Source organism: Bombina bombina, chromosome 1 (assembly GCF_027579735.1).
Source record: "Bombina bombina isolate aBomBom1 chromosome 1, aBomBom1.pri, whole genome shotgun sequence".
Lineage (NCBI taxonomy): Eukaryota > Metazoa > Chordata > Amphibia > Anura > Bombinatoridae > Bombina > Bombina bombina.
The window spans coordinates 237695753-237722532 of record NC_069499.1 but is presented as its reverse complement, the minus strand read 5'-3'; the positions used below and the strand labels follow the sequence as shown (position 1 = coordinate 237722532).

Here is a 26780-nt window from a genome sequence, read left to right as displayed (position 1 = left end):
ACTTTCAGGCCAATCTTAGACCTCAAGAGTCTAAACAAGTTTCTCAGGGTACCGTCCTTCAAAATGGAGACTATTCGTTCCATTCTTCCATTGATCCAAGAGGGTCAATTTATGACCACAGTGGACTTAAAGGACGCGTATCTGCATGTTCCCATTCACAGGGATCATCACAAGTTCTTAAGGTTTGCCTTTCTAGACAAACATTACCAGTTTGTGGCTTTTCCTTTCGGGCTTGCCACAGCCCCCAGAATCTTCACAAAGGTCTCTGCTGGCAGTGCTTTGTTCAAAGAGCATTGCAGTGGCACCTTATCTGGACGATATTCTAGTTCAGGCGCCATCCTTTCAGCTAGCAAAATCTCACACAGACTTGGTGTTGTCCTTCCTAAGATCACACAGCTGGAAGGTGAATTTAGAAAAGAGTTTCTTAGTCCCACACACAAGAGTGACTTTTCTGGGAACCATAATAGACTCTCTGTCTATGAAGATTTATCTGACAGAATTCAGGAAATCAAAGATTATCGATACTTGTTTAGCCCTTCAGTCTTCTCCTCGTCCTTCAGTGGCTCAGTGCATGGAGTTAATCGGACTGATGGTGGACGGCAATGGACATCGTCCCGTTTGCTCGCTTTGCAGTTAGACATGCTGAAACAATGGATTATTCTGACTTGTCCCCTCGGCCTCTGTTGGAGCAGGAGACAAGGGATTCGCTTCATTGGTGGTTGTCTCTGGATCGTCTCTCCCAGGGAACGTGCTTTTGCAAACCATCCTGGGTGATTGTGACAACAGATGCCAGTCTTCTAGGGTGGGGAGCAGTCTGGGGTTCCCTGAAGACTCAGGGAATATGGTCTCAGACAGAGTCCTTTTTGCCCATAAACATTCTGGAACTGAGAGCGATCTAAAATGCTCTCCTGGCCTGGCCTCAGTTAGCCTCGGCACAGTTTGTCAGGTTCCAGTCGGACAACATAACGTCAGTGGCCTACATCAATCATCAGGGAGGAACAAGGGGTTCCTTGGCGATGACAGAGGTTGCCAAAATAATTCAGTGGGCGGAGACCCATTCTTGTTGTCTGTCGGCAATCCACATCCCAGGGGTGGACAACTGGGAGGCATTTTTTCTAAGCAGACAGACTTTTCATCCGGAATTGTTCTCCAGTCTGATACTCAAGTGGGGTCAGTCGGAGTTAGATCTCATGGCATCCAGGCAGAATGCCAAGCTCCCGAGGTACGGCTCGAGATCCAGGGATCCTCAGGCGGAGCTGATAGATGCCCTGGCGGCTCCTTGGACCTTCAATCTAGCATACCTGTTTCCTCCGTTTGTTCTTCTGCCTCGAGTAATCGCCCGGATCAAACAGGAGAAGGGCTCAGTGATGCTCATAGCACCGGCCTGGCCTTGCAGGATTTGGTATGCAGACATGGTGGAGATGTTGTCTCTACCTCCTTGGAGACTTCCGTTGCGGAAGGACCTTCTGATTCAGGGGCCTTTCCTTCACCCAAATCTAGATTCTCTGAAGCTGACTGCTTGGAGATTGAACGCTTGATTTTATCCAAACGAGGGCTTTCTGATTCAGTCATGGAGACCATGATTCAGGCTCGTAAGCCTATAACTAGAAGAATTTATCATAAGATTTGGCGTAAATATCTTTATTGGTGTGAATCCAAGGGCTACTCATAGAGTAGAGTTAGGATTCCTAGGATTTTGTCTTTTCTCCAGGAAGGACTGGAGAAGGGTTTATCAACGAGTTCTTTGAAGGGTCAAATCTCAGCCTTGTCTATCCTGTTACACAAACGTCTGGCGGATGGTCCAGATGTTCAGTCTTTTTGTCAGGCTTTGGTCAGAATCAGGCCTGTGTTCAGACCAGTTACTCCTCCATGGAGTCTTAATTTAGTTCTCAATGTTTTTCAAGGAGTTCCGTTTGAGCCTATGCATTCCTTAGATATTAAGTTATCTTGGAAGGTTTTATTTCTGGTGGCTATTTCTTCTGCATTGCATTTCTTCTCAGCATTGCAGTGTGAGTCTCCTTATCTTATTTTTCATGCAGATAAGGTTGTTTTGCGTACAAAATCAGGATTTCTTCCTAAGGTTTTTTCGGATCAGAACATTAATCAGGAGAATGTTGTGCCTGCTTTGTGTCCTAATCCTTCTTCTAAGAAGGAAAGACTTTTGCACAATTTGGACGTGGTCCGTGCTTTAGAGTTTTACCTACAGGCGACTAAGGACTTTCGTCAGTCTTCTTCTTTGTTTGTGGTGTTCTCGGGTAAATGTAAGGGTCAGAAAGCTACGTCTACTTCTCTTTCTTTCTGGCTTAAGAGCATTATACATTTTGCATATGAGACTGCTGGACAGCAGGCTCCTGAAAGGGTTACGGCTCATTCCACTAGGGCTGTTGCTTCCTCATGGGCATTCAAAAATGAAGCTTCTGTGTAACAGATTTGCAAGGCTGCAACTTGGTCCTCTTCACACTTTTTCAAAGTGTTACAAATTTGACACTTGTGCCTCGGCTGAGGCTGTTTTTGGGAGAAAGATTCTTCAACCAGTGGTGCCTTCCATTTAGGTATCCTTTCTTGTCCCTCCCGTATCATCTGTGTACTCTAGCTTGGGTATTGAATCCCATTAGTAATTGAGATAATCCGTGGACTCATCGTGTCTTAGAAAAGAATATTTATGCTTACCTGATAAATTTATTTCTTTTTTGACACGGTGTGTCCACAGCCCACCCTGTTCTTTTAGACAGGTTATGGGTTAGTGTAACTTCAGACACCTCTTAACCTTGGCTTTTCCTTTCTCTTCCTAACGTCGTTCGAATGGCTGGAGTGGGAGGGAAGGGAGGAGCTATTTAACAGCTCTGCTGTGGTGCTCTTTGCCTCCTCCTGCTGACCAGGAGGTGAATATCCCATTAGTAATTGAGACGATCCGTGGACTCATTGTGTCAAAAAAGAAATAAATTTATCCGGTAAGCATAAATTTTCTTTTTTCAGTAGTATGGAGTAAACTTTTTTTTTTTCAGGCCTCCTTGAGGAAGATTCTTCCTTTCTCAAGTGCCTTGGATCCTTTAAAGACCAATGTGTTTTTGTTTGTTTGTTTTTTTTGGCTTGTTTAAGAGGATTGCTACAGTTCCATCTTCGGTGGTTCCTAATAGTTTGTACTTTCAAGATGGTGATAATTCAAACTTCCTTTATTGCAGGAGGGTCAGTTTATGTCTTATTAAATTATGCATATTTCCATATCCCTGTACACAGGGATCATGTCAAGTTCCTGAGATTTGCTTTTCCTTAACTCCTCAGACCCTTGTGTCTTTCTTTGGCTACCAATCAATTCAGTGACCAAGCATTTGTCTTTGACAGGCGAGCACTGACTGAAGCTGCAACAGGCATGTACCCTTCTTCAGCTGAATCCTTTCCCTTTCGTTGCTCAGTGCTTGGAAGTTGTGGGCCTCATAGTGGCTGCATCAAATGCAGTTCTATTTGCCTGATTTCATCTTCAGGTTCTCTGATGCTGCATCAATGGAATGGGGACCACAAGGATCTGTCTGATAGGATCAGGCAGTCCATAACTTGATGACAGAGTCACTATTTCTTGGTTCAGGGGGCTACCTTTCTTTGGCCAGTGCATATAGTAATAGCCATATATGCCAGTCTGTTAGATTGGGAAACAGTCTGGCGTTCTTGTGGAGCGTAGGGAGTGTGATCTACTCTGGAAGTGAAATTAACCATAAATATTCTTGAGCTACATGCTATATAACTGTCTTTCCAGAGAAGGCCCGACCTAAGACTGGAATCTTTTCTGTGATTCCAGTGAAACAGTTTCACAGTAGTGGCTTACATGAGTTATCAGGGGGGGACTCACAATTCCTTAGCAATAAGGGAAGTGTCCTGCATAATCAGCCAGGTTTTTATTGCAAGATTTCCGCCATCCACATTCTAGGTGAGAACAATCGGTGGACAAACTTTCACTAGTCTCTTCACCCAGGAGAGTGGTCTCTAAATCATGAAATTTATAACCATATTGTGATAGATTGGGATCTGCCAGAGAGAGATCTCATGGCCTTTCATTTGAATCACAATTTGCCCCTGTAAAGTGCCAGGTCTCAGGACACTTGGGCAAGTCTGATAGATTCCCTAGTTGTTACCTGGTCATTTAACCTGATTTACATCTTTTCTACATTTGTGTTTCTGTGTGTGATAGCCAGAATCACACAGTAACACGCTTCAGCTATTCGGATTGCTCCGGCCTGACGTTGCACAATTTGGTTTGTGGAACTAGTTTAAATGTCCTAATGCCTGTCTTGATCATATTTTTATCAAGATCTTAAAATTCTGAATTTGACAGCATGGGGATTGAACGCTTAGTGCTGTTGCAGAGAGGTTTTCTTCTTAAACGGGAAGAGTCCACAGCTGCATTCATTACTTTTGGGAATTCAAAACCTGGCCACCAGTAGGAGGCAAAGACACCCCAGCCCAAGGCTTCAAATACCTCCCCCATTTCCCTCATCCCCCAGTCATTCTTTGCCTTTCGTCACAGGAGGTTGGCAGAGAAGTGTCAGAAGTTTGAAGATAGTCTCTTATGGAGGGTAGTACTCTTCGAAATGTCCGGAGATGCAGGGAGAGTCTTTCTGTGAAACCATCCCGACACATATTAACAACTCCTTGGCAATCAGCGTTGACGAGTTTCGCTGCCTGCCTTTATTCACTCAAGTCCATGTCAAAAACGAGGCTACTATCTGTCACACTTGAAGGGCCTGGTTCCTGTTCCACAGCGTAGATTCCGAGAAGGTAGGGTCCTAGTGGGATTCCTTTTATCTTAAAATAGGAATCATGGGTTAATATCTCCTGAGGGGGGTTATTGAACAGGGGGGACTTTAATCATGTTTGTTATGATCTGCTGATGTGTACTAATACTTTAGGCTCATGGCTTTTCGGAACATTACGGGCTAATCATCAATTGGCGCAATCTTTAGATTTGCGCGCCCTTTTTTATGATCATGTCTGGTATGATTTTCCGTTTTGGGAACATTTCTTCTCTGGAACTGATACTTGCGATTTTCTGGTCGCGTGAGCACTTTCTTGGCATAGTTATGTTTATAGTTTGTTATTGATCCCTTTCGGTTTCGGAGTGTTATCGTACCAGGCGGGTACTGGTCGGGCACTAGCTGCTGTTCCTTAAGGTTTATGTCACCCACGTGATGTCGGTGTGCTGGTTACCTTGTCGGATGTTGGGTTGTTCACTTTGGTAAGTGTTTGTTTGTTCTTGTTACATTACTAGACGTTGGAGGGACTATATCGGTCCTCCTCCTGTTTCTACTGTCGAGGGGGTTCCGGCTTCGGAGCCTACTGAGGCTCTTTGTGGACGGCCCTTCGGCCTGGGTGCCGAAGTTCTTCCAATTCCCGTGGGTTTGGAAGGTTTGGATGACCTCTGGGCATCAGGGGTACCAGATAGATGACGATTTTAGTTTTCACTCTTGGTATCTTCTGGATGTCTGCCTTTTTGTGGCCTAGTCGCGATACTTCTCGCAAGTTGCTGGAGCTACTTGCTGCCCTTCCTGGGTGGTTGGGTCATCTGTCTTTTTTACCATTCACCTTTGGTATGTTGCACGCTCCCTAGGGAGCACAGGGGTTGGGGTTACTCCCTGTTTTTTCCCCCGGCATTTCCTGGTTGTCTGGTCTGCCAGGAGTTGTGAGGTTCCCAACGGTCTTCCTGTGAGGTACAGGTTTTTCTGGGAGGCTGATCCTTTAGGGGTCTTGGTGATATCACTTCTCATCCTAAGGGCTGGTAGGGAGAGGTAGCTCAGTTGGTAAAATACCCTGACATCATCAGCCCTTAACCTTAGCGGGGGGATGCTCCTCTTCGACTCTCTAAGAGATCTAGCCCTTGGGTTTACAAGCAGAGGGACCTGGTTTCGGATGCTCCCCCAGGTGCTTATTGTCCTTTTCTCAGGCCTGTTAAGATGGCTTTCTAGTCTCAACCTATTCAAACGTCCAATGTCTAGGGACATTGGGATGTATTGCCCAGGGGGCTCTTCTCCGTATGGAGTAACTTGCCAGTTCCTCAGGGGGTTTGAACTTCGACCGGTCTTGAGTTCTGGTTGCCTAGTTTTTGACCAGGCCTTTTTGTCTGGACCTGGATCGGTGCAACTGTTTCTGAATGTTGTGCCTTTCGTTACAAGCGGGCTCACGGCTTATTCAGACACGTGGCGCCTATTATACCGTGCTGGTCAGGTTGGGGTGCCGAGTGCTATTAACATTATTTATGTTTCTTGTTTTACAAGTTTCAGCTAAGCATTCTCAAGAAGATTTGCGGGTCCGTGCGGCTCTCCGGATTGTTTCAGTCCTAAATAGCCATGTCTCTGGTGACTGGGTCAGTGAAATTTGCTGCGTCACTCTCTGTTGCTTCCGATATCCTTGGAACCTAGAGAATTCTTTCCCACATGGTGGGAAAATTAGAGGGTTTAGCGCCTCTTTTCCACCGGTCAGGGCGGTGTTTTTTTCTCTATTCTGTCTTAACTCTACTTTCTTCTCCACTTTCACTTTTCCTCTGCAAACTCTCTCTCTCTGCCCTGTTTACCCTCTTAGAAATAACAGTTAAGCACTATTGGGGTCCCTATAGCCCTAGAAGAATAACATATCCTTGCACTTTCATGGATATATAATATCCCTTTAGATAATAGTTTTAGCACAGAGCCCACAATGCTGCAATAGAAATGTATATTCTGCAAATAAAATGTGCCAACTTTGCTACTTACAACACGCCACCTGACTTCAGAATCATTTACTAACTAACTTTCACCATTGTTAAATCAATGGCTAGTGGAGATTTTGAGCTCTGCTCTAATCCATTAACGGCTGCTGAACCTATCAGCAGCGCTAGTTGCACATCATTGAGTAGTGCTGCTGATTGTATCAGCGGTTCTGTTCGGCGCCATCAGTGCACTGCAAGTCCCAAGCAGTATTTATGCTGTGTGTTTAACCACACAGTACTGCAGGGTTGATAGTCTTAAAATTACATGCTATAATCCGTTAGAGCATGTCATTTTTCGATTATAATGGCCCTTTAATAAGAGTTCTTTAAATTCCTCCTTTTGAGCCTATGCATGGTTTGGACCTTCAGCTTTTATATTGGAAGGTACTTTTTCTTATAGCTATTTCTTCAGTTAGAAAAGTTGATCCCGGTCCTGGACTCTCAACTGGATTTGTGGGGCTCCATTTGTAAGGTGGATGGTGCTATCTCTACGCTTGCTAAACGTACTACTATACATCTTATAGAGGATAGTTCTTCGATCAGAGAGCTGATGGATAAGAAAATGGAAACCTTTCTGAGAAAGATATTTCAACATACAGCATTTTTGTTTCAACCGGGGGCTGCAGTTGTCGCGGTTGACAGAGCTTTTACCTTCTGGTGCGACTCTTTATCGTAACTCATTGAGGTGGATTCCTGAAAACTTGAAATTGATGCATTATAACTGTAAAAAGCTGACAGGAAAATCTCACCTGAGCATTTCTATGTAAAAAAGAAAGATATTTTACCTCAAAATTTCCTCAGCTCAGCAGAGTAAGTTCTGTGTAAAAAGTTATACTCAGCTGCAGCCCAGCTGCAGGTAAAAAAAAAATTTAAAAAATGAAGAAATGAACAGTAGCCAATCAGCATCAACATTGCTGAGGTCATTAACTATTTTACTGTGATCTCATGAGATTTCACTTAACTCTCATGAGATTTCATTGTAAACTTCCTTACACTGAATAGGGAAACAAGATGAGTATGCACGAAAGCTCGCTCCTTCCGCTGTCCCAGGACAGACATTCTGATTTGCTGCTTAGAAGCCCTTTACAATGGGATGTGGCTACTGAGAAACTTTTGAGGTAAAATATCTTTCTTTTTTACATAGAGATGTTCAGGTGATTTTCTAGTCAGCTTTTTACAGCTATACTGCATCACTTTCAAGTGTTTAAACATTTGGGTATTATGGCCCTTTAAAGCTCTGAGAATAGCTAATTCTTTTATCTGTGATGCGACATGCAAATTATTTGCCTAAATGCAAAGGCCTATGACTTTGCGGCCCTAGCCCGCCGGGCGCTCTGGTTGAAGTCTTGGTCTGCACATATGACTTCTAAGTCCAGACTCCTTTCTCTTCCCTTCAAGGGAAAGATTTTATTTGGTCCAGGCCTGGACTCCATTATTTCTACGGTTACTGGAGGCAAGAGTACCTTCCTACTGCAAGATTAGAAGAACAAGTCTCTAAGGGACGACAATCTTCTAATTTTCGTTCTGACAAATCCCAACAATCGCCCGAGCAACCCAGGAGTACTTGTAAGCCGGCTCAGTCCTGGAATAAATCCAAGCAGAATAAGAAGCCCGCCGAAAACAAATCAGCATGAAGGGGCGGCCCCCGATCTGGGATCAGATCGTGTAGGGGGCAGACTGTCTCTTTTTTTCAGACGCCTGGTTCAAGGATGTACAGGATCCGTGGGTCCTGGAGGTGGTATCTCAGGGATACAAGATAGGCTTCGAATCTCATCCGGGGCAGATACCTTCTATAGAATCTGTCTACCAGACCAGAAAAGAGGGATTCCTTTCTAGGATGCGTTCGGGATCTATCCTCCTTAGGAGTTGTTGTCCCGGTGTCTATTGAAGACGGAGGTTTGGGGTTTTATTCAAACCTTTTCGTGGTCCCAAAAAAGGAGGGAACTTTCCACCCAATTCTGGACCTAAAGTGCTTAAACAAATTTCTCAGTGTCCCTTCCTTCAAGATGGAGACGATAAGGTTCATCCTTCCTTTAATTTAGGAAGACCAGTTTATGACCACTATAGATCTAAAGGACGCTTACCTTCATGTTCCAATCCATAGGGAACACTTTCAGTTCCTGAGTTTTGCATTCCTGGACCAGCACTTCCAGTTCAATGCCCTTCCGTTTGGCCTTGCTACTGCTCCAAGAATCTTTACAAAGATTCCATTGCCAGAACTCAGGGTGTTGCAGTAGCCTCATACTTGGACTATATTCTGGTGCAAGCACCATCCTTTCATCTTGCGGAAGAATTCTCGGAGTCCCTTCTCAGTCTTCTTCGATCACATGGATGAAAGATAAACTTGGATAAGAGTTATTTTATCCCAAGTATCAGGGTGGAATTCCTGGGTACTATAATAGACTCCATATCCATGAGGATATTTCTAACAGACCAGAGACGTTGCAAGCTAACTTTGGCATGTCTTGCCCTCCGGACTTCCTTGAGTCCCTCTGTGGCTCAGTGTATGGAGGTGATTGGTCTCATGGTGTCCTGCATGGACATCATTCCTTTTGCCAGTGTCCGTCTCAGACCTTTACAACTGTGCATGCTGAGACAGTGGAACAGCGATCATTCAGATCTGTCTCAACAGATTGTATTAGACGGCCGGTCGAGAGAATCGCTCTCTTAGTGGCTCTGTCCAGATCATCTGTCCCGAGGGACATGTTTCTTAAGAACATCCTTGGAGATTGTGACTACAGATGCAAGCCTATCTGGATGGGGAGCTGTATGGGGTGCCAGGACGGCACAGGGGTTGTGGACTCAGTAGGAGTCCTCCCGATCAATATTTTGGAATTACAGGCAATCTTCAAGGCCTTGAAGGCTTGGCCACTTCTGGGTTCGTCCCAGTTTATCAGATTCAAATCAGACAATATAAACTCGGTGGCTTACATCAACCATCAGGGGGAACGAGAAGTTCCTTGGCGATGAAGGAAATATCTCAGATTCTGGAGTGGGCGGAGGCCCACAGCTGTTTGCTGTCAGCGATCCACATTTCGGGTGTGGACAACTGGGAGGCGGATTTTCTCAGCAGGCAATCCCTCTATCCAGAGGAATGGTCTCTCTATCCCGAGGTGTTTGCAGAGATATTCAGCAAGTGGGGGACGCTGGAGATAGATCTTATGGCGTCCCGTCTCAATACTAAGCTACCCAGGTACGGGGTCGAGGGATCCCCAAGCGGATTTGATAGATGCAGTAGCAGTGCCCTGGTGGTTCAAACTCATATATCTTTTTCCTCCATTACCGCTTCTTCCTCGAGTGGTGGCCCGCATCAAGCAGGAACGGGTATCACTAATCTTGATTGCTCCATCGTGGCCGTGAAGGACGTGGTTCGCGGATCTAGTGGGAATGTCCTCATCTCCTCCGTGAAAGTTACCTTGCCGCAGAGACCTGCTGATACAAGGTCCATTAGTTTATAAAAATCTAGATTCTCTGAGGCTGACTGCATGGAGATTGAACGCTTAGTCTTAGCCAAGGGAGGTTTCTCTGAGAGTGTCATTGATACTCTTATTCAAGCTCGTAAACCAGTTACTCGGCATATCTACCACAAGGTGTGGAGGACCTACTTATTCTGGTGTGAAGAGCATGTTTTTTCCTGGCACAGATTTAAGGTTGCCAGGATCTTATCTTTTCTCCAAGATGTGCTGGAGAAGGGCCTTTCTGCTAGTTCCCTGAGGGGACAGATTTAGGCCCCGTCAGTTTTATTGCACAAGAGACTGGCTGAGCTTCCAGAAGTGCAGTCCTTTAAGGCTCTGATTTGGATCAGTCCTGTGTTTAGATCTAGGGCTCCTCCGTGGAGCCTGAATCTTGTTCTTCGGGTTTTGCAAACTGTTCCGTTTGAGCCTCTGCATTCCGTTGACATTAAATTGTTATCTTGGAAGGTTCTCTTGTTACTGGCTATTGCCTCTGAGCGCAGTGTTTCTGAGATCTCTGCTTTGCAATATGAGCCCCATTATCTAATTTTCCATGCAGATAAGGCAGTTTTATGTACTAAATTATTTTTTCTTTCTAAGGTTGTGCCAGATCGCAACATCAATCAGGAGATTGTGGTTCCTTCCTTGTGTCCTAATTCTTCTTCATCGAAGGAATGCTTACTTCACAATTTGGAAGTAGTTCGTGCCTTGAAGTTCTATCTTCAGGCTACTAAGGAGTTTAGACAATCTTCCTCTTTGTTTGCTGTCTATTCAGGGAAGTGTAAGGGGCAGAAGGCTACTTCGACTTCCCTATCTTTTTGGTTAAGGAGTGTCATCCGCTTAGCTTACGAGACAGCGGGACATCGTCCTCCTGAGAGGATAACGTCTCATTCCACTAGAACAGTGGCTTCCTCTTGGGCCTTTAAGAACAAGGCCTCTATAGATCAGATTTGTAAGGCGCCTACCTGGTCCTCCTTTACAAGTTTGATGTTTTTGCTTTGGCTGAAGCAGCTTTCGGGAGAAAAGTTTTGCAGGTTGTGGTGCCCTCAGAATAGGGTCCGCCTCTTCCTTTTTGTTCCCTCCCGTTATTCATTCAGTGTCCTCTGGAGCTTGGGTATAGTTTTCCCAACAGTATGGAATGAAGCCGTGGACTCTTCCTATCTTAGGAAGGAAAACATAATTTATGCTTACCAGATAAATTCCTTTCCTTCCGGATTTGGAGTCTACGGCCCCCACACGTTTTTTCTTGTTTATGGACGGTCCCTTATTATTTATTTTATTCTTCTGTCACCATTTATACCCTTATGTTTCTCCTACTTTTCCTTGTTCCCTCAGCAGAATGACTGGGGTAATGAGGAAGTGGGAGGGATATTTAAGCCTTTGGCTGGGGTGTCTTTGCCTCCTCCTGGTGGCCAGGTGTTGTATTTCCCAACAGTAAGGAAAGAAGCCGTGGACTCTCCCTATCCGGAAGGAAAGCAATTTATCTGGTAAGAAGTTTTATTACTTTGATGTGTATGCTTATTTTAAGGCTGTCTGGTAGTAAAGTTTTGTGGGCCGTAGTGTGTGTATAGTAACGTCCTGCCTTCACTGTTTGTCCCCGTCTTTTTACAGTCGTCTCATGGACTCCACAGCTTGGGTATTATTTTCCACATGTGATGGCTCGTGGACTATTTATATCTGATGAAAGAAAACAATTTACGCCTACCTGATGATAAATTCATTTATTTCATGATAGTGAGAGTCCACGAGCCCAAGCCTTTATTTTTGTTCTGGTTGCAGCAGTACTTGCTTTGCCCATCTTTGCCCCGCTTTATCATTCCTGCTTTTCTTGTTTCCTCACCTACATGGCTATATCTATGGCTGAGGTTCATGGGAAGAGTGAGGGATTTATGGTGTCAGGGTGTGTTTTGCATTCTCATAGTGGTCAGGAGGGGAATATTCCCACATGTAATAGCTTGTGGTCTCACCATCATGAAATAAATGAATTTATCAAGTGAGCATACATTTTTGTTTAGGGGCCTGGTTTTCAGTAGTCTGCAATACATAAATACATTTTATTTTCTTGTTAAACTATGTATAATATGTGGAAAAAATAAATATTCACTAACAATGTAGCCCTTACCTCAACAAGTTTCTTATTTTTAAAACATTTGTTATACCAAATAACCAACAGACTTTGGTAATCAGCTTTTATTAAATAGTGTAGTAGAGTTCTTTGTCTGTCTGATGATTTCTAATTTTTTTGTTTCCAGAAGTCGAAAACATAAATTCACAAGAAGAAACAAGTATCAGGTAAAAAAAAAAAAAACTTATATATGTGTGTATTTAGGAGTGTGCATGTGTGTGTTTATATATATATGTGTGTGTATGTATGTGTATATATATATATATATATATATATATATATTTCTCTTGTAAGATGTATCGAGTCCACGGATTCATCCTTACAAATGGGATATTCTCCTCCCCTACAGGAAGTGGCAGAGAGAGCACCCACAGCAGAGCTGTCTATATAGCTCCCCCCTTAGCTCCACCCCCCAGTCATTCTCTCTTTCTGCTTAACTGCTAGGAAGGGCAAGAGGAGTGTGGTGACAAAAATGTTAGTTTTTTATTTTCTCAAGCAAAAGTTTATTTTAAATGGTACCGGTGTGTACTATTTACTCTCTGGCAGAAAAGGGATGAAGATTTCTGCAAGGAGGATGATGATCTTAGCACTTTGTAACTAAGATCCACTGCTGTTCTCACAAGGGGTGAAGAGTACAGGAAAACTTCAGTTGGGGGAACGGTTTGCATGCTAAGCTGCATATGAGGTATGTTCAGTCTATATTTTTCTAGACAGACTGTGTTAATTCTAGAAAAGGCTGGCATTATTCCCATGAGGGAAGGGTAAGCTGTATTCAGACTCTTTGATAGGAATTTCAGCTTGCTGGAAGGGCTCATTAGTTACTGGTGACACTGTTTAAAAAAAAAAACAAAAAAAAACGTTTTTGTTTATTCAGTGAATGATGCAATTATAACGTTTTTTGAAGGGACTAAAGGGGTCATTGTGGCTTGTTTTGGGGTTTTTTAACCCACATGGGAACAGGGGCTAGGGTTCTACTCAAACCTGTTTGTGGTTCCCAAAAAAGAGGGAACTCTCAGACCAATCTTGGATCTCAAAATTCTAAACAAGTTCCTCAAAGTTCCATCATTCAAGTTGGAGACTATTTGGACTATTCTTCCTCTGATCCAGGAGGGTCAATATATGACTACCGTGGACTTAAGGGATGCGTATCTACACATCTCTATTCACAGAAATCATCATCAATTTCTCAGATTCGCCTTTCTAAACAGGCATTACCAGTTTGTGGCCCTTCCCTTCGGGTTGGCCACGGCTCCAAGAATTTTCACAAAGGTGCTAGGGTCCCTTCTGGCGTTTCTACGACCACGGGACATAGCAGTGGCGCCTTATCTAGACGACATCTTAATTCAGGCGTCGTCTTTCCAGCTAGCCAAGTCTCACACGGACATCGTGTTGGCTTTTCTGAGATCTCACGGGTGGAAGGTGAACATGAAAAAGAGTTCTCTCTTCCCTCTTAAGAGTTTCCTTTCTAGGGATAGATTCGGTAGAAATGAAAATATTTCTGACGGAGATCAGAAAATCAAAACTCTTAACCTCTTGCCGAGCTCTTCATTCCATTCCTCGGCCATCAGTGGCTCAGTGTATAGGGGTAATCGGACTCATGGTAGCGGCAATGGACATAGTTCCTTTTGCCCGCCTACACCTCAGACCACTGCAACTATGCATGCTCAAACAGTGGAATGGGGATTATGCAGATTTATCTCCTCAACTGCATCTGGACCAGGAGACCAGATATTCTCTTCTCTGGTGGTTGTCTCAGGGAATGTACTTCCGCAGGCCAGAGTGGCTCATTGTAACAACAGATGCCAGCCTGCTAGGCTGGGGTGCTGTCTGGAACTCCCTGAAAGCACAGGGCTTATGGTCTCGGGAGGAATTTCTTCTTCCGATAAACATTCTAGAACTGAGAGCGATATTCAATGCGCTTCAGGCATGACCTCAGCTTGCTGCGGCCAAATTCATCCGGTTTCAGTCGGACAACATCACGACTGTAGCTTATATCAATCGTCAAGGAGGAACAAGGAGTTCTCTAGCGATGATGGAGGTAACCAAAATAATCCGATGGGCAGAGGATCACTCTTGCCATCTCTCAGCAATCTACATCCCAGGAGTAGAGAACTGGGAGGCGGATTTCCTAAGTCATCAGACTTTTCATCCGGGGGAGTGGGAATTCCATCCGGAGGTATTTGCTCAGCTGATTCAGCTATGGGGCACACCAGAATTGGATCTGATGGCGTCCCGTCAGAAAGCCAAACTTCCTTGTTACGGGTCCAGGTCCCGGGATCCCAAGGCGGTGCTGATAGATGCTCTAGCAGTGCCTTGGTCCTTCAATCTGGCCTATGTATTTCCACCGTTTCCTCTCCTCCCACCTCTGGTTGCCAGAATCAAGCAGGAGAGAGCTTTGGTGATTGATAGCACCTGCGTGGCCACGCAGGACTTAGTATGCAGACCTAGTGGACATGTCCTCGGTTCCACCGTGGACTCTGCCAGTGAGGCGGGACCTTCTATTCCAAGGTCCTTTCACGCATCCAAATCTAGTTTCTCTGCATCTGACTGCTTGGAGATTGAACGCCTGATTCTATCAAAGCGTGGTTTCTCAGAGTTGGTCATTGATACCCTGATTCAGGCTAGAAAGCCTGTCACCAGGAAAATCTATCATAAGATTTGGCGCAAATATCTTTATTGGTGTGAATCCAAAGGTTACTCGTGGAGTACGATTAGGATTCCTAGAATATTGTTTTTTCTCCAAGAAGGTTTGGAGAAGGGATTATCAGCTAGTTCCCTAAAAGGGCAAATATTTGCTTTGTCTATTCTACTACACAAACGTCTGGCAGATGTCCCAGACCTTCAAGCATTTAGTCAGGCTTAGGTCAGAATTAAGCCTGTATTTAAGCCTGTTGCTCCGCCTTGGAGCCTAAACTTAGTCCTTAAAGTTCTTCAAGGGGTTCCGTTTGAACCTATGCATTCCATAGATATTAAGCTTCTATCTTGGAAAGTTTTGTTTTTAGTAGCTATCTCTTCTGCTCTTCTGAGCTATCTGCTTTACAGTGTGATTCCCCTTATCTTATTTTCCATGCAGATAAGGTGGTTTTGCGTACCAAACCTGGGTTTCTTCCTAAGGTTGTTTCTAATAAGAATATCAATCAAGAGATTGTTGTTCCTTCACTGTGTCCTAATCCTTCTTCAAAGAAGGAACGTCTATTGCACAATCTTGATGTGGTTCGTGCTTTAAAGTTCTACTTACAAGCAACTAAAGATTTCCGTCAAACATCCTCGTTGTTTGTTGTTTATTCTGGTAAGCGGAGAGGTCAAAAGGCTATGGCTACCTCTCTTTCCTTTTGGCTGAAAAGCATCATCCGTTTGGCCTATGAGACTGCTGGACAGCAGCCTCCTGAAAGAATTACTTCTCATTCTTCTAGAGCTGTGGCTTCCACATGGGCTTTTAAAAATGAGGCTTCTGTTGAACAGATTTGTAATGCGGCCACTTGGTCTTCGCTTCATACTTTTTCCATATTTTAAAATTTTTATACTTTTGCTTCTTCGGAGGCTATTTTTGGGAGACAGGTTCTACAAGCAGTGGTGCCTTCCGTTTAAGGTCCCTGTCTTGTCCCTCCCTTCATCCGTGTCCTAAAGCTTTGGTATTGGTATCCCACAAGTAAGGATGAATCCGTGGACTTGATACATCTTACAAGAGAAAACATAATATATGCTTACCTGATAAATTAATTTCTCTTGTGATGTATCGAGTCCACGGCCCGCCCTGTTTATTAAGACAGGCATATATATTTTTTATTTTTAAACTTTCAGTCACCACTGCACCCTATAGTTTCTCCTTTTTCTTCCTAGCCTTCGGTCGAATGACTGGGGGGGGGGAGCTATATAGACAGCTCTGCTGTGGGTGCTCTCTCTGCCACTTCCTGTAGGGGAGGAGAATATACCACAAGTAAGGATGAATTCGTGGACTCGATACATCACAAGAGAAATAAATTTATCAGGTAAGCATAAATTATATTATTCCTTTAGTACATTCTACATCTGACACAGAAATAGACAGAAACCATTCATCTGCAATTTCTGTATTTCTTTGCAGAGACTGTTCAAAATTGGAGGAGAGAAGGACAAAGATTATTGCACATCTTGGCTCTTTACAAGAAGAAGCACAAAAGTTTGACAAACATTTGCAAGAATACAAGTAAGCAGAAACTTTGAAAACGTGTGTATATATATATATATATATATATATATATATATATATATATACATACATATACACAATATATATATACTCACCAGCCACTTTATTAGGTACACCTTGCTAGTACTGACATCAACAATGCATTTTCATCCACACAGCTACCGCTCAGTGGATATTTTCTCTTTATCGGACCATTCTCTGGAAACCCTAAAGATGGTTGTCCGTGAAAATCCCAGTAGATCAGCAATTTTTTAAATACTTAGACCAGCCCGTCTGGCACCAACAACTATACCACGTTCAAATTCGCTTAAATCCCCTTTTCCTTCCATAAGGCAGGTAGAGTCCACAACTTCATTCCTTACTGTTGGGAAATACAACGCCTGGCCACCAGGAGGGGGCAAAGACACCCCAGCCAAAAGCTTAAATATCTCTCCCATCTCCCCTATCCCCCAGTCATTCTTTGCCTTTCATCACTATAACAGGTGGCAGAGAAGTGTCAGAAGATTTGGATAGTACTGTAATTGGTATGTTCCCTTCATGAAAGGACTAGAGTGAACCTCTCAGAGTATTCATGAAAGTTAGAGTCTGGAGATGCAGGGAAAGTTTTTCTGCGAACCCATCCAGACTGTCGCCTAACGTCTCCTGAGCAATCAGTGTCCAGTGCTGGAATCCATTAGTTCTACAGTTACCGGAGGAAAAGGTGCCTTCCTACCGTAGAATAGGCCTAAGGGACAGCAATTGTCTAATTTTCGTTCTGACAAATCACAAAGACAGCAATCCTCAGCCAAATCCGAGCAGCACAAAAATACTTGGAAGCCGGCTCAGTCCTGGAATAAGTCTAAACAGACTTAGAAGCTCGCCGAGAACAAATTGTCATGAAGGGGTGGCCCCCATTCCAGGATCAGATCTAGTAGGGGACAGACTGTCTCTTTTTTCAGATGCTTGGTTCCAGGATGTACAGAATCCTTGGGTCCTGGAGGTTGTATATCATAAATAACGGATAGGATTCAAATCTCATCCGTCCAGGGGCAGATTCCAACTCTCTAGAATGTCTACAAGACCAGAAAAGAGAACTGCCTATTTGTTTCTTAAACGGGAAGAGTCCACAGCTGCATTCATTATTTTTGGGACATTCAGAAACTGGCCACCAGGAGGAGGCAAAGACACCCCAGCCAAAGGCTTAAATACTTCCCCCACTTCCCTCATCCCCCCATTCTGTGCCTTTTCGTCACAGGAGGTTGGCAGATAAGTGTCAGAAGTTTGAAGATAGTCTCTTATGGAGGGTAGTACTCTTCAAAATGGGACTAGAGTGTTATTTAATCCTGTCAGCCTCTCAGTGAGAGCATGGATGAAGGTTAGAATCCGGAGATGCAGGGAGAGTCTTTCTGCGAAACCATCCCGTCACTGGGTGCATCTCGTGACTGGGTGCTGTTACGTTGTATTCCACTTATGTATTCTGACCGAGTGGCGACAGAGAGAATCTGCTTGTTAGTTGTCTGGTTCACAGGAGGTGGTGAGTGCCCCAGCCATTGGGGGTGAAAGGTGCCGTTTAGTGCTTGTCCATATTTACAATCCCAAGGTTATGGAGGATTCAGATTTTTTAGACACGGATGTCTCCGATTCTGAGAATGCGTCTTGCGATGAATATGAAATGGCCCGGTTGATCATGCCCATCAGTTATGTTCCGATTGCCGTTCTAGAGTTCTCTCTTCTCCTGAATTAGGGAGCTTTTAGAGTGTGTTGAGCCGTCCGCCCCAGAGGATCCCATGTCCTGTGAGGCACGTACCCCAGAACCTTCTTTTGCTACGCAAGCAGGTGTCCCTATGGCCGTTACTCCTTCTCTGGAAGGCGGCTTGTTTCCTCCAGAGGTTTACAGCACGGTTCCGCATGGCCATATCTATGGCGCTGGCTCATTTATATCTCCCAAGTGAAATATTTTTAAGGTACTGTCCGTGTTCTGTTAACCAGGGCCCGTCGGGCGTGAGATCGCCAGATTCAGTTCAGCCTTCTGGGGAAGCGATGACCTCTGACCTTCCGTTATAGGCTAGCACGTCTTCGTGTCCTACTAAGGCATGTTTTGGCAGTGGTGAAGGATCCCAGTCCTAGTGGGCCGAGGGATCCTGGGTCTTCTATGGAAGATGGCAAGCTGGGTTAGACGTAGGGGGATGAAACCAATCTTCTTGACGTCTCAGTTTTTCCTTTCTTTTATGTGTCGGTTCCAGTTCTGAGCTTAGGAGACGGGGTGCCTCTGATCGGCTGGTCCTTTTGGCGTGTCCCTTCTCCTTGGGCGTTCACCCACGGGTGCTGCCTTACTTTTATTTTAATCTGGTTAGGATGTGTTTGTTTTGTTTTAGAAGCTTATGTCTGATATAATTCCGTTTTGGGAACGTTCTCGCTCTGGAACTGATACTTGCGATTTGTGGTCGCGTGGGCATTTCTTTGGAAGTTGCACATTTTTGTTAAGAGCATAGTTATGTTTCCAGTTCATTCATCGATCCTTGCGGGTCAGTTTTTCTTGGACCTTGGACAATTCTGGAGTGCCCTTGTACCAGGCGGTACTGGTCGGGCACTAGCTGCTGTTCCTTACGGTTCATGTCACCCTCGTGGTGCCGATTATCCTGCCGGATGTCACTTTGGCCTATTGATGCGGTGTCCGGGCTCGGATCCTTCTACAAGGTATGGGGCCTAGTGTTTAGATCCAACGCTTCTTAGGAAGGTTGTGAGCTCAAATCCAAGTTGGTCTTTCTTGCAGTTTGCTTGGAATACGTGACCGACTTTTTAAAGCTTTGCGTAATTTCTAGAGGTCTTTATGGACTCGGAACCATAGTGCTCCATTCCTTTAGAGTTTGGAGATTTGACTGACCTCCGGATGTCTGGAGATACCAGTTTTCTCCAACATTGGTGTATCCGGTCCACGGCGTCATCCATAACTTGTGGGAATATTCTCTTCCCCAACAGGAAATGGCAAAGAGCACAGCAAAAGCTGTCCATATAGTCCCTCCTAGGCTCCGCCCACCCCAGTCATTCTCTTTGCCGCTGAACAAGCAGCATCTCCACGGAGATGGTGAAGAGTATGTGGTGATTAGTTGTAGTTTTGTATTCTACTATCAAGAGTTTGTTATTTTAAAATAGTGCTGGTATGTACTATTTACTCTGAAACAGAAAAAGATGAAGAGTTCTGTTTGTGAGAGGAATATGATTTTAGCAGCAGTAACTAAAATCGTTTGCGGTTTCCACATAGGACTGTTGAGATGAGATAACTTCAGTTGGGGGAAACAGTTGGCAGACTTTTCTGCTTAAGGTATGACTAGCCATATTTCTAACAAGACTGTGTAATGCTGGAAGGCTGTCATTTTCCCCATCATGGGGACCGGTAAGCCATTTTCTTAGTCTCAAACAGAATAAAGGGCTTAATATGGGCTATAAAACTGGTAGACACTTTTATGGGCTAGATTGATTGCTTTATTTGGGCATTTTATACAGCTTGATGTTGAAATTCACACTTTATAACTTTGGGGAACGTTTTTTTTTTTAACGTCAGGCACTGGTTTAGACACCTTCCCAGTCAGGAAGGGCCTTCTCTGTAGTAGGCAGAGCCTCATTTTCGCGCCATTACTGCGCAGTTACTTTTTAGAGCAGTACATGCAGCTGCATGTGTGTGGGTCTGGAAAAAGTTGAAAAGGTTCCTGAAAGGCTTCATTTGGTATCGTATACCCCCCTGGGTTTGGTAAAGTCACAGCAAAGGCTGTGGCTGGGACTGTAGAGGGCTTAAAACTGTTTTAAGGGTTAAAGGTCTGAAATTTGGGGTGCAATGCTTTGAATGCTTTAAGACACTGTGGTGAAAATTTGGTTAAAATTGAACAATTCCTTCATAGTTTTTCACATATTCAGTAAAAAAGTGTGCCCTGTTTAAAATTTAAAGAGACAGTAACGGTTTTGTTTTAAAACGGTTTTTGTATTTTATTGACAAGTTTAAGCCTGTTTAACATGTCTGTGCCCTCAGATAAACTATGTTCTGTATGTATGGAAGCCAATGTGTCTCCCCCTTCAAAATTGTGTGATAATTGTGCCATAGTGTCCAAACAAAGTAAGGACAGTACTGCCACAGATATTAAAGTTGCCCAAGATGATTCATCAGATGAAGGGAGTAGACATAGTTCTACATCATCTCCTTCTGTGTCTACACCAGTTTTGCCCATGCAGGAGACCCCTAGTACTTCTAGCGCGCCAATGCTTGTTACTATGCAACAATTGACGGCAGTAATGGATAACTCCATAGCAAATATTTTATCCAAAATGCCTGCATTTTAGAGAGAGCGCGATTGCTCTGTTTTAAACACTGTAAAGCAGGAGGGCGCTGATGATAATTGCTCTGTCATACCCTCACACCAATCTGAAGTGGCCATGAGGGAGGTTTTGTCAGATTTCTGATTCAGGTAAAATTTCTCAACAGGCAGAACCTGATGTTGTGACATTTAAATTTAAGTTAGAGCATCTCCGCGCACTGCTTAAGGAGGTGCTATCTACTCTGGATGATTGTGACAACCTGGTCATTCCAGAAAAATTGTGCAAGATGGACAAGTTCCTAGAGGTTCCGGTGCACCCCGACGCTTTTCCTATACCCAAGCGGGTGGCGGACATAGTGAATAAGGAATGGGAGAAGCCCGGCATACCTTTTGTTCCCCCTCCTATATTTAAGAAATTATTTCCTATGGTCGACCCCAGAAAGGACTTATGGCAGACAGTCCCTAAGGTCGAGGGGGCAGTTTCTACACTAGCCAAGCGCACTACTATTCCTATTGAGGATAATTGTGCTTTCAAAGATCCTATGGATAAAAAATTGGAGGGTTTGCTTAAAAAGATTTTTGTACAGCAAGGTTACCTCCTGCAACCTATTTCGTGCATTATTCCTGTCACTACAGCAGCGTGGTTCTGGTTCGAGGAACTAGAAAAGTCGCTCAGTAGAGAGACTCCGTATGAGGCGGTTATGGACAGAATTCACGCACTTAAGTTAGCTAATTCCTTTATTTTAGATGCCGCTTTGCAGTTAGCTAGATTAGCGGCGAAAAATTCAGGGTTTGCAATTGTAGCGCGCAGAGCGCTCTGGCTGAAGTCTTGGTCAGCGGATGTATCTTCCAAGACAAAATTGCTTAATATCCCTTTCAAGGGTAAAACCCTTTTCGGGCCAGAATTGAAAGAGATTATCTCAGACATCACTGGGGGTAAGGGCCATGCCCTCCCACAAGATAGGCCTTTCAAGGCCAAGAATAAGTCTAATTTTCGTTCCTTTCGCAATTTCAGGAACGGACCGGCCTCCAACTCTGCAGCCTCTAGACAAGAGGGTAATGCTTCGCAAACCAAACCAGCTTGGAAACCGATGCAAGGCTGGAACAAGGGTAAGCAGGCCAAGAAGCCTGCTGCTGCCACCAAAACAGCATGAAGGAGTAGCCCCCGATCCGGGACCGGATCTAGTAGGGGGCAGACTCTCTCTCTTCGCTCAGGCTTGGGCAAGAGATGTTCAGGATCCCTGGGCACTAGAAATAGTTTCTCAGGGTTATCTTCTGGAATTCAAGGAACTACCCCCAAGGGGAAGGTTCCACATGTCTCACTTATCTTCAAACCAAATAAAAAGACAGGCATTATTACAATGTGTAGAAGACCTGTTAAAAATGGGAGTGATACACCCAGTTCCAACTGTGGAACAAGGACTGGGGTTTTACTCAAATCTGTTTGTAGTTCCCAAAAAAGAGGGAACCTTCAGACCAATTCTGGATTTAAAGATTCTAAACAAATTTCTCAGAGTGCCATCGTTCAAAATGGAAACTATTCGAACGATTTTGCCTACAATCCAGGAGGGTCAATTTATGACTACCGTGGATTTAAAGGATGCGTATCTACATATTCCTATCCACAAAGATCATCATCAGTTCCTAAGGTTCACCTTTCTGGACAAACATTACCAGTTTGTGGCTCTCCCATTCGGGCTAGCCACTGCTCCAAGGATTTTCACAAAGGTACTCGGGTCCCTTCTAGCGGTTCTAAGACCGAGGGGCATTGCAGTGGCACCTTACTTGGACGACATTCTGATACAAGCGTCGTCTCTTTCAAAGGCAAAGGCTCACACAGACATCGTTCTGGCCTTTCTCAGATCTCACGGATGGAAGGTGAACATAGAAAAAAGTTCCCTGTCTCCGTCGACAAGAGTCCCTTTCTTGTGGACAATAATAGATTCCTTAGAAATGAAGATTTTCCTGACAGATGTCAGAAAGTCAAAACTTCAAAACGCTTGTCAAGTTCTTCACTCTGTTCCACGACCTTCCATAGCTCAGTGCATGGAAGTAGTAGGATTGATGGTTGCAGCAATGGACATAGTTCCTTTTGCGCAAATTCATCTAAGACCATTACAACTGTGCATGCTGAAACAGTGGAATGGGGACTATACAGACTTATCTCCAGTGATTCAAGTAGGTCAGAAGACCAGAGACTCACTCCGTTGGTGGCTAACCCAGGTTCACCTGTCCCAGGGAATGAGCTTCCGCAGAACAGAGTGGGTCATCGTCACGACCGACGCCAGTCTAGTGGGCTGGGGCGCGGTCTGGGACTCCCTGAAAGCTCAGGGTCTATGGTCTCGGGAAGAGTCTCTTCTCCCGATAAACATTCTGTAACTGAGAGCGATATTCAATACTCTCAGGGCTTGGCCTCAACTAGCAAAGGCCAGATTCATAAGATTCCAATCAGACAACATGACGACTGTTGCTTACATCAACCATCAGGGGGGAACAAGGAGTTCCCTGGCGATGAGAGAAGTGACCAAAGTCATAAAATGGGCGGAGGATCACTCCTGCCACCTATCTGCGATCCACATCCCAGGAGTGGAAAACTGGGAGGCGTATTATCTGAGTCATCAGACATTCCATCCGGGGGAGTGGGAACTCCACCCGGAGATATTTGCCCAGTTGACGCAATTATGGGGCATTCCAGACATGGATCTGATGGCGTCTCGTCAGAACTTCAAAGTTCCTTGCTACGGGTCCAGATCCAGGGATCCCAAGGCGACTCTAGTGGATGCATTAGTAGCGCCTTGGGCCTTCAACCTAGCTTATGTGTTTCCACCGTTTCCTCTCATTCCCAGGCTGGTAGCCAGGATCAAACAGGAGAGGGCCTCGGTGATCTTGATAGCTCCTGTGTGGCCACGCAGGACTTGGTATGCAGACCTGGTGAATATGTCATCGGCTCCACCATGGAAGCTACCTTTGAGACAGGATCTTCTTGTACAGGGTCCATTCGAACATCCAAATCTAGTTTCCCTCCAGCTGACGGCTTGGAAATTGATATGATAAATATGGAAAAGATATATCTGTTGGTGTGAATCCAAGGGATTCTCATGGAGTAAGATCAAAATTCCTAGGATCCTTTCTTTTCTTCAAGAAGGTTTGGATAAGGGATTATCAGCGAGTTCTCTAAAGGGACAGATTTCTGCTTTATCTGTCTTGTTACACAAACGTGCCAGATGTTCAAGCTTTTGTTCAGGCTTTGGTCAGGATCAAGCCTGTTTACAGACCTTTGACTCCTCCCTGGAGTCTGAATTTAGTTCTTTCAGTTCTTCAAGGGGTTCCGTTTGAACCTCTACATTCCATAGATATCAAGATGTTATCTTGGAAAGTTCTGTTTTTGGTTGCTATTTCTTCTGCAAGAAGAGTTTCTGAGTTATCTGCTCTGCAGTGTAATCCGCCCTATCTGGTTTTCCATTCAGATAAGGTTGTTTTGCGTACTAAACCTGGTTTCCTTCCAAAGGTTGTTTCCAACATGAATATTAACCAGGAAATAGTTGTGCCTTCTTTGTGTCCGAATCCAGTTTCAAAGAAGGAACGTTTGTTACACAATTTAGATGTAGTTCGTGCTTTAAAGTTCTATTTAGAAGCAACAAAGGATTTCAGACAAACGTCTTCTCTGTTTGTCGTTTATTCTGGCAAGAGGAGAGGTCAAAAAGCTACTGCTACCTCTCTTTCCTTTTGGCTGAAAAGCATCATCCGATTGGCTTATGAGACTGCCGGACGGCAGCCTCCCGAACGCATCACAGCTCGCTCTACTAGGGCTGTGTCTTCCACATGGGCCTTCAAGAATGAGGCTTCTGTTGATCAGATATGTAAGGCAGCGACTTGGTCTTCCCTGCACACTTTTGCCAAATTCTACAAATTTGATACTTTTGCTTCTTCGGAGGCTATTTTTGGGAGAAAGGTTTTGCAAGCCGTGGTACCTTCCATTTAGGTAACCTGATTGGCTCCCTCCCTTCATCCGTGTCCTAAAGCTTTGGTATTGGTTCCCACAAGTTATGGATGACACCGTGGACCGGACACACCAATGTTGGAGAAAACAGAATTTATGCTTACCTGATAAATTACTTTCTCCAACGGTGTGTCCGGTCCACGGCCCGCCCTGGTTTTTTAATCAGGTTTGATGAATTTCTTTCTTTAACTACAGTCACCACTGCACCCTATGGTTTCTCCTGGTTTTCTCCTGTCAGTCGGTCGAATGACTGGGGTGGGAGGAGCCTAGGAGGGACTATATGGACAGCTTTTGCTGTGCTCTTTGCCATTTCCTGTTGGGGAAGAGAATATTCCCACAAGTTATGGATGACGCCGTGGACCGGACACACCGTTGGAGAAAGTAATTTATCAGGTAAGCATAAATTCTGTTTTCCCTTCTTGGGTTGGGTCATTTGTGTCTGGAAGTACGGGCATGCCCTTCTTCCTGTTTTTTTCAGTATCTCGTTTGCTCTGCAAGGGTGTGGTTCACCTCGTTTTTTCTCCCGATATTGTCCCCTGGTCAGCTTGGCTACCAGGTGTTGCAATGCTCCCATGTTATCCTGTTGCAGGGATTTTCGGGAGACTGATAGTGTAAGGATCTCTGGTAATATATGTCGTCTTCTCAATCTAAGAGCTGCCCCTGGTAATCCCGTGGTCGTTGGACTCTCTGGTGTTGTCCTTCGACCCTCTAGCAGATATCGCCTTTTGGGCTTGCAAGTAGGAGGAGATCCGGGTCAGATTGATCAGTCCTTTGCCTTTTTGAGGTCGAGTAACTGGATTCCATTTATTTTCTCTGGCGTGTAGATCAGTTAGTAAAGCCTGTCTACAATAGATTATCTTAAGAGCCGATGGTGCTGGTTGTCATTTTTCTTAGTCCGGTTAAGAGGTTTTTCCAGTCTCTTGGTTTTGAGGCTGTTGCTAGTACCCTATGTCTAAGACTTTGGAAGGGTTCTGTCCAGGGTACACTTCTCCACAGGAGGCAGCTTAAGGGCTCCTCAGGAGGTTAGATCTTTCGATTGGTCCAGTGTCTCTGGGACTGACTTATGGCCATGTCTCTTACCTGGATGCGGGCATGGGCGGTTCAGTTTATCCTTGGGGTTTGAATCTCCCTCATGTCCTTTTGGAGGGGGCGGGGTTTTTCTTTTTGACTATCATGGGAGATTGATATCTGCCTGAGATTTAATTTTGGGGTCTCTCTGTTGGGTCCCTACTTTGTCTTCTGGGGCATCTATTGCTTCGCTGTAGACTTTCAGTTGCTGTATCAACTGAGCTGGCGGTAATGGCCGAAGGGTTTTCACCTCTATTGGGAGGATGTTTACCGTTTTTCTCTACTCTTTTTTCCTCACCTAGGGTGGGGGATGAGTTTCTTGCTTTTGCCCTTCTTTGATTGGAGGTACCTCAGTATCTGTTAAGGCCTGTGGGTCCTTGTTTTTCTCGCTTCAGAGGGTTTTTCCCTTCCTTGCGTACTCAGAATCACAGGGCTGGATTCTGGTATTAGGACGCTGTTTTTTCTTACCTGGGGTTTAGTCTTTTTTCAATTGACAAAATTTTTCTTTCAAATTGCGGGCGCCAAATGCTAGATTTTATTGCGTCATTCTTGGCGCGAAAGTACATCCGTTGACGCAAGTTGTTAGTGATGCGAGTGTGTCATTTCCGGTTGTGGTTGGCGCCAAAAAAATTTCAGTTACGTTGTGCGTCATACTTGGCGCCAAATTTAATACCCCATTGCTATATGCCTCTTGCCCTTTTCTATGTCAGAGGGCTATGCTATTTGCATTTTTTTCCCATTCCTGAAACTGTCATATAAGGAAATTGACAAATTTTGCTTTATATGTTGTTTTTTATTTTACATTTTGCAAAATGTCTCAATCTGATCCTGTCTCAGAAGTATCTGTTGGAACTTTGCTGCCTGATGTCGGTTCTACTAAAGCTAAGTGCATTATATTTCCGAATGTCATTTGTATTGGTTATCAGG

General features: G+C 44.4%; 1 protein-coding gene across 1 annotated transcript in view; it reads left to right on the top strand.

Annotated features, from left to right (window-relative positions):
* The window catches only part of KNL1 (kinetochore scaffold 1), an 817310-nt gene that overhangs the window by 591838 nt on the left and 198692 nt on the right, over positions 1-26780 (top strand). The window contains 2 exon segments of the mRNA XM_053711756.1: positions 12438-12477; positions 16395-16496. Of these exon segments, the coding sequence (XP_053567731.1) occupies positions 12438-12477; positions 16395-16496 (142 nt within the window).